The 11,887-nt window shown below is 38.2% G+C and overlaps 1 protein-coding gene across 1 annotated transcript in view; it reads right to left on the reverse strand.

The window, feature by feature from the left end:
• Window positions 1–6,930, reverse strand: part of LOC116399281 (neuronal membrane glycoprotein M6-a-like) — a 23,690-nt gene extending 16,760 nt beyond the window's left edge. The window contains exon 1 of the mRNA XM_031876324.1: window positions 6,771–6,930. Coding sequence (XP_031732184.1) covers window positions 6,771–6,807 — 37 coding nt within the window. The 5' untranslated portion in view covers window positions 6,808–6,930. The remainder of the gene's footprint in view (window positions 1–6,770) is intronic.
• Between the last annotated feature and the right edge of the window lie 4,957 nt (window positions 6,931–11,887).

The raw sequence follows: 11,887 nt of genomic DNA on the forward strand, positions 1-11,887 counted from the left end.
GCTGTGTGGTGTATGTATTGGGGGTGATTTTGAGATTCCATTTTGATTAAGAAGACATAATGGCCATTAAAAGAGGTGTATGTTTTGGGGCTAGCTTTGCTTGTTTGACAGGTGTTTCTGCCAATCACAACCAGCTGTAACGTCTACTGCTTTCTTTAAAAGTCTCCATTCTGGACTTTAAAAATCCATATCAACTTGAACACACACTCCGTCTTTAAAATAAGCCCACATGTAGCTATGCGGACTCACTGGAGCCTGCATGTAGACAGAGCAGCAATCCTACAGAAAGACAATCACACAAACAACGCTTTCCTACCCCCCTCTCCCTGTTGTGTGTGTGTGTGTATGTGTGTGTGTTTGTGTGTGTGTGAGTCATCGTGCTGCTCAGGTTTAATGGACCAGCCTTGTTGCCATGCCAACAGGGGTGTGGCAGGAGCCTGCTGACCCACTTTGCCTGTAGCATTGTCATGGCAACAGTGTGGATCTGCGTACAGTCACACTAATGCACTTTTTCACACACACACACACACACACACACACACACAGCAATGAACGCACAAAAACACATTTACATAAACACAAAGTCAGCCTTCAGCTTCACGATGGTCTTAGTTTGTGGAAACAATCAATGTACAATTTCAATGTGCCTCTCTACAAAATATGAGCCGGTTACGGAGGAACAAAAATGTCTGCTATGTCCAGCAGGAAGGTACCATTTTGTGCCATTTTTAGATTCAGAATTTCCAAAATGTGCACGTGCCACATTCTAATAATGGTTTGTTTTACACACACCTGAATCATTTCATGTTTGTAATGCCATAAAAGCCATTCATAAAGAATCAGATCCAGGTCACATCATAGCAACAACTCTGAGGCAGATGGGCAGGCATAGAGAGGAAAATGATGATATTGTGATATTAATGTGTTTTTACAGGCATGTGTGAATGTTGTTTTTTGAGAGAGAGGGGGTTTCATGCAATGTGTTTGTGTCTTGCGTATAAATATTTTCATATCCGCATGTATATGACAGTGCAGTTCTGTGTCTGACACTGTCTGTGTGTGTGTGTGTGTGTCCTGAATTTCTGTCATGTTATAATCCTCGCCATATTTCCGTATTTGGGCTTCACAACACAGGACAGACGCTGTGACCTGCTAAAAAGTGGAATAGGTTAAAAAGCAGCCATGTACTGCATCTATGTGTGGATGCTTTCTTTGTTTAGGAAGAGGGAAATAGTTTCAGATGTGCTATTACAACAAGAATCTATTTGCCATCCTATTATTCAAAAAGACCGTAATGTATCTGCAACATTGATAAGGGAGTCGGTCATCCCCATTTTTTATTTCCTGTTTTCTTTGAATTATTTTAAAATCATTTAAAAATGTATTCGTGATATCCCTTTCTCCTTTACACAGGTTGGTGTTTACAGCAACATTGTATTATTCATTATTTATTACTTTTTTCATTCATTCATATTAGACATCGATGAAATCTTTTATATATTACACATCGGTAATGTCATTGTATACGTTCCTGGTGGTTTCTGTGCGGATGACAATCAACTTGAACTGGAAATATGATTGATGGAAAACCAACGTCTTGGACTAATGATGGTAATGTCCGTCGGTCTATTTGTCCGTCCATCCAACACATTGATCTTGAGCATGAATTGTCATTGTTTCCAGAGGATCATTCCTCATTTAATCTAGTACCACCACCACCAGGACTTAATTCATATTCACATATTTACAAATCCATCCTTTTAATTTTGATCATCCAATGGTCTTTCCCATATAGAACCATCTATAGGACCAAATTTGACCAAATCATTTGACATAAGACGTTTCCGATCATGGTGTGTTATTTGGGAGTGGTTTCTCGCACACAGTTCTTTTCTAGCTTTTCCCATTCAAACACGCTTTCATACTTTCACATTGAGACTTGGTGCTCATTTGGCAAGAAATTTGGCCAATGCTGTCTAGCCTGATTGTCTAATGCACTGCTGTATGTGTGTGTGTGTGTGTCTGTCTGTCTGTCTGTCTGTCTGCATCACTGTGTCTTAGCTCTGAGAGAGGATTACTGAGGTCTCTCTCTCTCTCTCTCTCTCTCTCTCTCTCTTTCTCTCTCTCTCTCTCTCACACTCACACTCACACACTTACACACACAAGCGCATACATCAGAGACACACATACAGTGGCATGAAGATGCACTCAACAGTCAATTCCAAGTTCATCCCCACTGCAGGCTTTCGAGTGAGATGCAGTTGAGCACAATGGAGTATAACCCAGAAAAATGTAAATATATGATTATTAAAACAAATCAGAGAATACTGTTTGGTTCAAGTCTGAAGATTTAGAGAAGGTCCTTTTGTGTGGATTGTGGAAATGTTCTGTGTGTGACTCACACACACACACACACACACACACACACACACAGTTAACTGTAGACTCTGCTGGCATTGACTCCTGAAATGATTCTCCTAGCAGCCAAACAAATCCCTCCTTGCCTCTTCATCCATCACTCACTCATAGAGCCTGAGTTGTTAAAGCAAGCAAGGAACCAGTCGATAATTTGGCGAGATATATTTCAGTCAGATAAAAAAAATGTGAATCTCAAATCCTGTTCCTGTTTGACATGCCAAGATTGTTCGATTTTTAAATGCACTAAACATTACAATAGATGTTTATTTGGATATAATTTGTTGTGCCGGATGCTTTCCACCTGCATTCACAGTAGCTGGAGATCAGTACACAGTGCTGACTGGATGAATAAGTGGTTCATCACCAAGAAATTGTTCAGCTAAAATCACTATAGGAGAAGAGCAAGTCAATAGCCGAGCAAGCAAGCATCCTCAGGATTCACCAGTTCCCCACTGTGTCCTTGCAAAAATGTAGGATGACATAGTTCTATTTTCTGTTAATGACAATATCGGCTGTGATTTTTGCAGGAAGGCAGCCCCGCTCCAGCACCATCCTCTTTTTCATGACTGCTTTAACATAAAGAGGATACAGAGCAGCTGTACAAGAGACAGTAGGAGGGGAAGCCCCAGTGACTCGCGAGACCAATCGCATTTCAGTGATGGATGCGTTTCAGACAGACAGACAGATTCTCAAGCAGGCCGTCAACAGGAGGCATTACAGCATTAATCAGCTGATACTGTCAATGGGCACACAAATGGAATGGGCATGTACTGCTCATGTCTACCTGCCAAAGCGACATGTAATCATGATTGGGTAATTATAAAAACAAAAACTTGAACATTCTAGATGGACTATGTGTTTCCCTTGTAGGTGAAGTTAAGACAACAAAAAAAATCGAATGCATTGAGGAGTATTAAGGTGTGCCTCTATGCGCCGCCCACAGCTCTCTCCTAAATCCTTTTTTTCAAGTTACATTTCAGTTTCGTGACTGATCACAGGCAATAGATGGTTTCTTGTATTTCAACTCTCAAAACTCTGATTTCATAAATATAAATATATTCCACCAAGACATTTTTTAAATTGACTCACAACAGAAAACATCAGCCTGACGACAGCCTGACAAATGGTGAACAGAAATATAAAGTGTGCAATATTTGTTGTTGTAGTTAATGTATTTAACTGTATCCGTTTTCCAAAAAAATCCTTTTGCAATCTAACCTGAGTAGACTGTGCACATATAAACCTATAAATACACCTAAATAAATAAATGCCTTAAAGGGGACATTCTGCATTGACTTGTTTCCAGTTTCATTGTCATAAAACACAAATATTCAGAACAGTCTGAAACACCATTTCACACAACATAAATAAAATACAGAAAGCTATTTAAATGACAATTCATTTGCAAGATATTTTTCCTGTTAAAAGGAAAATCCCCACTGAAATAGTTCGTGGAGAATTGTAACCAATCCCTCCTTAAGCCAAATGGCAGAGAGATAGACTAAAGTGATGTTTTCATCCACAGAATAATGTTTCTGAGCAGCTCCATCGAGGAACTGGAAGCGCTGCCGAGACACTATGACAGCAGCCTCTGAGACAATGACATAGGATTCTCTGATGAAACCCTCCATTCAAATACAAGTATAGATACAGTATACCGCAAGCTCATAATGTGTCACAGCTACTCAGAGTGTCACAATACCACACCTTTGTGGTTGATTGAGTATATAGTGTAGGTTTCTCGCTCTCTGTGCATTTAGAAAAACAATGCAAACATCTAAAAACAACCATACCCAGCAACAGGGTCAACCACAACTCCTCACCTACATATATTTGGTCCTTGAGCCTTGATGATGAAGATCTGATGGCGGATCTGCTATCAAAGTTTGTGTTAACCTCTTCCACCCACTATTGGTCATAATACAGACCAGTTAGCCAGCTGCTCATAGTGTGTAAATGCCATACACTCACAGGCAGCAGATTGGACATTTCGATTAGCTAGTTTTGTATTTCTTATGTCAATAAAAGGTCATGAAATTATCTTCAGAGAGATGCAGCAGAGCGCACTATTGCCACGGCTTCCTCCTCTGCTTCTTTCTCTCTCCCGTGCTCCTCACCCCTCACACCCTCTGTGGGCCTGCAAGTCAATTTGTATTGACTTATTCCTCTGTCCATTAAGTTCCTTTCTATTAGTGGTCATAATAATGAAATGGATACGAGGCGAATACACAAAGTCCACTTTCAGTTGTATGACTCCTGCCAGTTTTCCGTTTGACTTCTACAATAAATGATACGACTTAGGCAAGGCGTATGGATATGCTGTATAATAATCAGAAGACTAATCAGACTTTAGAATTCTGCACTTTGCACAAATGATTTGTTGTTATTAATCATATTAGCCAGCAGCACATCTTTGTCAGTCATGTGTGCAGCCAAGTTCAGCAACATAAGAAAAGAAACAAACAGTTATCCTAAAACCTCAAAGATCACGAGGGCAGAGAACTGATGACCATTTGTGACACAAGATTAAGGTTTAGGCCTTGTGTGGAACTGATTTAAGACCCGAACCAGATCCCTGACATAGAACCAATTCCACACATTCTCTGGATAGAAAACGGTGCATCCTTGCATTAGAAATGTGAAAATCACTTTCAATCTCATCACATTGATATTAAATACTAAATTCAAGGTAAGTCATCAGTTTAAAATTAGGCCCGTGTACGACATATGGTGCTGTAGTCTCTCTTCATGTCTCTACCAGCCGCTCGGCATCACTCGCTGTCTCTGCCTAGATTCACATACTCCCCCATGTCTCCTCGTCGTCTAACCTACCATAGTTCATCACACATGGAAACACACCTGTACTTTGTCAAATGTGCGCATCCCATTCATTAAAACGAGAAGATAAGGGGGGGTGTAAAAAGAAAGCAATGACGATGGACAGAATGACGCAGATGTGGGATGGGAACTAATAGATAGGAAGAACAGAAAAAAAAGAAAAAGTATCTGTAATAAAAAAATCACGTTTGCTTGAAACATCATGCCTCCCTCTCTGGCTTTCTGATTGGCTAAAACAGGTTCCTTCCAGAGAAAAATACATGAATCCGCCTATCACACAACGGGATACAATTTCAATAGCCGTGTTACCATGGATACAGTGTTAATAAACGTGAATAGTGTGACAAATGCAAATAATTGTTTATTTTTGATTAAACAGATGCATCCTCGATTACATTTCTGAATCAGTTTAAGCAGCAACAATATGACCGATTTCAGACTGAAGGTAAATTAAGGAAATGGACACGCCCATTTTTAACGTTGACAGCAACAATATAATGCAATAAGAAATATGAATATGCTATTTGGCAAAGAAAAAAACCATACGGCAAGAGATTACTTATATGTTTCATTGTGTGAGATTAGAAATTGGCAAAAAAAAATGGGTGGAGAAAGAGAGGGAGGGAAGTGACAGTGAGATGGTGAACATGAAAGGAGTCAAAATAGAGGGTTAGAGACAGAAAAAGATGGACAGAGAAAACAAGAGACAGAGCCCTGAAAAGGCAGAGAGACCGACTGAATGTAGAAATATAGTGAATGAGAATGACTGAAGAAAAAAAATACAGAAAGGGAGAGGGCTAGTGATGGAGAGATGTGAAGAAAATGGAGGGATAGGGTAGGGAGTGACACAGATGGCAGAAAAAAAGGGAGAGCGAGGGAAAAAGGAGAGGGAAAGGCGTTCAGACAAGCGTGGAGCATCAACAATGAAGGCTAACAAAGAAAACCCCAATGCAGGCATCAATCACTGAACCACTTGGCTGTTTTTTTGGAAGGTTTTGCCCCACACTCTTCTACCCCTCTCCTCCCCCCCTTGCCACTCCCACCTACTCCTCCATCCATCTACCCAGCCATCCATCCATCCATCCATCCATCTGTCCGTCCATCTGTCAGCACAGGCTCCAAAACAACACCAACCCTCTGGTGTCTGCCGTCTCCTCTCACCCTCAACCCAAACAACCTGCTTATTTATGCATCCCTTCACAAAAAAAAAAAACGTACAACAAAAAAGGGTTATATAATCTGTGATATTATCATGAGCAGACATATAGATGGTATGATTAAGAATTCAAAGCCTATCGTCCCACTTCTAGGAAAACAGGCTATTTTGGCAAATAAATGTACAGACAAAGATCTCTGCTTGTTTTTGCTACTGCAGGACATGTATGCTGTCTTCTGTCTCTCTGCCCACTGCACACACAAAGGAATCCCATGATACCGAGAGGAACGGATGAACAGAACAAAAGGCACAGCTGATTAAAGACAAATGAGATGAACAAATTAGTCTTCTGCCTTACCTTTCTGGCTTTGTGATTCATCCATGTTTTCCTCCATTGTGGCAAGTTACAGTCCCTTTGTCTCTATAGTGTGAAGCTGTTTAAAGCCCCTTGCTAGCTCTCAGCACAGTGTGCGTGTGTGTGTGGGAGGCTGTGTGTGAGAGTGATTTTTTTTTTTTTATCTCCCTGTAGATGATGGAGGCTCAGGGAAGTCCCTGTTTCAATTTTCTGTTCTCTCTCACTCTTCACACTACATATTTGGGCTTTTCTATCATCCTGTTTCTTTAATTATCTATAGCTTCAGCTTTCTATACTGATATTGATTTAAATAATGTTTGTATCAAAAACAGAAAAAAACATGTAAAATCCAATATAATTTTTCTTGATATAAAGCTATTTCATTTACACTCAGTCAAATTTCATTTACATTGTTGGGACATTATTAGATTTTAAAAAATGAAGCGTTAAAAACAAGGTGTGAGGCAGGTAAGAGTTAACCCATTTCATTTAATAAAAAAAGTGTACATTAGTTGATGTACGTCTGTATTCACTCTAAGTGAATAAGGCACTCTGACAAAATCAATAATTGCAAATACTGACACATAAAGAAAGCATACTAGACTAGAGAGAACATCTTGAAAGCACCATTAAAGTGCGTGACTCTTCTGAGCGAAATACACTGAAAGACAACAACAAAGAGGACCCCTCAAACAAGGCAAACCTTAAAATGGTGTGTAGTACAGTGAGCACATGATGAAAACACAGGTACCACAAGTGTAAGTTTCTCAGCCTTCACAAAGGAATAGATTTTGAGAGATAGAAACCTCTGCCATGTACAACTCTCACCAGGCTATTCATTATGCACTTAACTTTAGACACAAAGGCTATTAAGATTGAATCCAGCCCAGTACTGACCAACAGCTAAAGTTAGAGAACAAAAGTAAAGTGATCATTTTAAGAAGAACACTTCAATAAAAAAGCAGCTTGTTTTCTCTGGAAATCATAAGCTAACATTAGCTGAGCAGACTGAGAGCTGGCAACAGGATCATTTCAAAGACGTCAGATATCTTCAGTTTAAGGCGTGACTTTAAGTTGTTTTTTTTCATAATTAGTATATGAAGAAAACTATTATGGTCTGACTACCAGCATCTTTCACTAAATGAATTCTGCTTTTGAATGCAATGATTATTATAATGAAGCAATTTAGGTATTACCACTAAATGTGAGCGACAATAAATTAATTGGTTTTGGGTAATTGTCAAAGAATACAATTTTATCAAATCAAGAAATCCTTCCATGGTTTCCTACACTCCAAAAATGTAGGGAAGTGAATTGTTTTTTATAACAATGTGATTGTTGATAATTCCTTCAGGTTTATTTTCCAGTAACAAGAACCAACAACCAGTCTTTATTATTTTTTTTATTGCAAGAAAAGAGACAAGACATGAACCGAGCAACACAATGGGTCAGCGGGATCAGTCAGGCTGGGTCAACCGGGTGTTGTGGTTATTGACAATAAATGTTATTTATTTCATTCATTCTTTGTTTTTAAAAGGCAATTTGTGTATTGTTGTTGTGTTTTTTCTCTTTTTTTGTTTGACTGATTGTTCCAGCTTTGGGTCGCCTCCAGACCCTTGAAGGAGGGGCTGGCCCATTGATCCCTTCAAATAAAAAAACAGCTCCCAGACCCTTAGGAGGGGCCTGTTTTTTTTGAGGGGGATTAACAGTCTCATTAGTCACTGGTGATCCAGCCTTCCATCCCCATGCTGCCCGCTCCAGAGGGAACTGTCAGAGTGCCCTGAATTAAGCTTGAGCCACCAGGGACGGGACAGAGCACAACAGGGGAGGTTGTGGTTAGGGGAGGAGTTTTGACAGACAGAGAGAAATACTTCAATATACCAAAAAAATAAATAAAATAAAATAAAATAAAATAAAATAAAATAAAATAAAATAAAATATAATAAAATAAAATAAAATAAAATAAAATAAAGTAAAATAAAGTAAAATAAAATAAATTAAATTAAATATAATTAAATAAAATTAAATATAATAAATAAAATGAAAAGAGTACAAAAACAGAAGATGTATTCATTACAAAAAAAAGATAAGATACATAAATAGTCATGGATTAATAAATGCATTGGTTGACAGACGGATGGGAGGTTGTCAGTATGGGGTAGGATGTGAATAACAGTTTTTTATAATTATTATGATAATAATAATAATAATATTGTTAACAATTATAGTAATAATAATAATAATAGTAATATACAGCATTATCATCACAATAACAATATAACATTGTCAGAAATAATATTAACAAAAATGTAATTAAATAGTTTCAGCAATATATCATCTGTAGTAATAACACTGACCAAAAAGTCTAATGAGCACAGAAATCAAATTTAAATCACTTGTTTAAAGTTGTTTTGTCTAATTGTTTAAATCACTTTTTCACACAGGGCCATGTAGGTTTGGATTTTTTTCCCCCTTAATAATAAAAACCTTCATTTAAAAACTGCATTTTGTGTTTACTTGTGTTATCTTTGTCTAATATTTAAATTTGTTTGATGATCTGAAACATGTAAGTGTGACAAACATGCAAAAAAATAAGAAATCAGGAAGGGGGCAAACACTTTTTCACACAACTGTAGGTAAGGCTATTACACCGGAATTCGTGTGACAAAGGCTAATTTTGTAGTCTTTTTTTTTACCACAGGAATATACAATACAAGTTTAAATAAACAGATGACAAAAAAAATGTTGTGAAAGTGGTGAATCTCTAAACTATGGAAGGCCATTTCTGCAAGCAAAAAGAAAAAATAAAACTAGAAAGTCGAAATTATAACATACTTAAACACAACAGTCATAGAAGAAGCTCTTCATAGGCTACCCTACATTTGACATATAAATGGATTGTGAGTACATCGAAGACTACTTTAAACGTGACTCTACAATAGATGAAATACTTCAATTGCTTGCTGTTTCACGTGGGATTGTACTAAGCAAACGCACCCTTGAAAGAATTGTAAGCAAGACGCAGCTCTGGCATAGAAAGAATAAAACCGATCTGGCTGAGGTGGCAACCTTTATGGAAAACAGCAACTGGAAACATCTGGTCAGTGTCATGGTTAGAGATGGATGCACCAAAAGTGTTGGTTACATGGAATTGTGAGTGACAGAGAAACAGTTTGAATATTGCTGCAGTTATTGGATGGTGAAAGTGTTGATCTGAGGTCAAGAAACAGACTGAGAAGGCATGTTTACCACAACTGTGGTCCAAACTATGTCTGGCATATTGATGGCTACGACAAGCTTAAGCCATTTGGAATTGCAATCAGTGGATGCATTGATGGGTTTTCCAGAAAGGTGATATGGCTTGAAGCTTGACCCAAAGATCATTGCTGGCTACTTTATGGATGTTGTGATCAATGCTGGTGAATGCCCTGCCAGACTCAGACTTGATTTAAGAACAGAAAATGGACATATGGCTGAAATGCAGCGGCTTTTACATTTTTCTGGGAACCAAGCTGAGACAGACAGTGTAACCTTTGGTCCAATCACAGGAAACCAGCGGATTGAGCGATGGTGGCTGGTCTTGTGAGTGTGTCCAGTTTTGGATGGACCTATTTGACAAACTGAGAGATGATGGCTACTTCTCAGACAACTTGTTGGACAAGTCCTTGATCCAGTTTTGCTTTCTTCAAACAATACAGGTAATTGACACAGACAGGGGATTGCCTTTAATATTTTTAAGAGCCACAAATGACCATGTGTAAGACAGTCATTGCTTATGTTCTGTGTAGAGAATTGTGTAATAAATGGCATGACATAATGATGTAAAAGACCCTTTTCATGTTTAGGTTCTTCAAAGACATTTTGATAGCTGTAAAATATTATTGCAACATATGTTGCACTGCAGCAAATTACATTTTGCAGGTATTAATATTACTGTATTGTGCCATCCCACCATACAACCAGGAGACAAATCCAGAGTAAAACTATAGATAAATATGCCATCGATCGGATCGATCCGTGATCCGTTTGTTTTTTTACAGTTTAATCATCATTGTGTGAAATACAGTTTTGCGAAATCCCATCACGCACCCACTTCAGTATGAAGATCGTTCCAGGCCTCTATGAAAAGGAAAAGACTGTGACAGCTCACTTCGTCACGGCGGAGCAACACATCCATGGAGGGAGGCAAGACTGATTCAAAAGACATTTCCTGAGAGAGAGGCAAGGCTAGAAGACTAGAGTACTCATCAAGACTAGAGTACTCCATCCCAGAGATGCTTTCTGTGTGGAAAGTTACAACGCCACTATTCTCTAAAGCAGGGGTATTCAATTGAAGTTCAGCGAAGTCCAGTTAGAGAGAATCTCCTCATCCAAAGGTCCGGAACACCAAATAATGTCTTTGCACTATGATTTAGTCCCATGTGTATTAAAGCAGCCAACAGTTGTATTAAAGTCTGTATGTAGTCAACATCTGACTGCCTAATCAAATAAAGAAAGTTCATTTGAATAATATCTAAACAATATTTATTTTCAGATTTCAAAATGAACTGGATTAATTATAAATAATACTGTATATACTCTAATAATAAATAAATGTTCTGTTATTTCAAGTAAAATGTAGGCTGACTTAAAAAATAAAATACATATCAGTAAGCTTTTGAAAAATGTGACTCTTAAAATAAAGTACGTAATTTTAGAAAAATGGATTTAACTGCTTTGTCTTTGCCCTGCAGCTTTAATTTGTGAGGTGTTGAAGTGGTCAATGAAAAAAGCCACGATATCCATATTATTTTCATCTTCTAAAAAGAGAAATTTGTGTGCAGGGACCACTTGTTTCAGCTCTATTCCTCCCTGTTAACATCATTGTCGGACAGTGAATTAATGTGTTAGGATGTTGATCATTTTGTGCTCTTAGATCGTTTATTTTTTGTACCTTCATTTCGGATTTGAGTGGGTACGTTTGCTCAAAAGATGTGTGATTTGTCTCGTAGTGGCGCTTCACATTACCGCTTCTAAACTCACTCCATGGTCTCTGAACATATGAGACATACTGGTTTTGAGCTGCTTGTAGGAAGAATGAAGATATACGAGTCTGTCCGTTCTTGGTTAAAGACTCTGGT

This window comes from Anarrhichthys ocellatus, unplaced genomic scaffold (assembly GCF_004355925.1).
Source record: "Anarrhichthys ocellatus isolate YVR2014 unplaced genomic scaffold, GSC_Weel_1.0 scaffold107, whole genome shotgun sequence".
Classification (NCBI taxonomy): Eukaryota; Metazoa; Chordata; class Actinopteri; order Perciformes; family Anarhichadidae; genus Anarrhichthys; species Anarrhichthys ocellatus.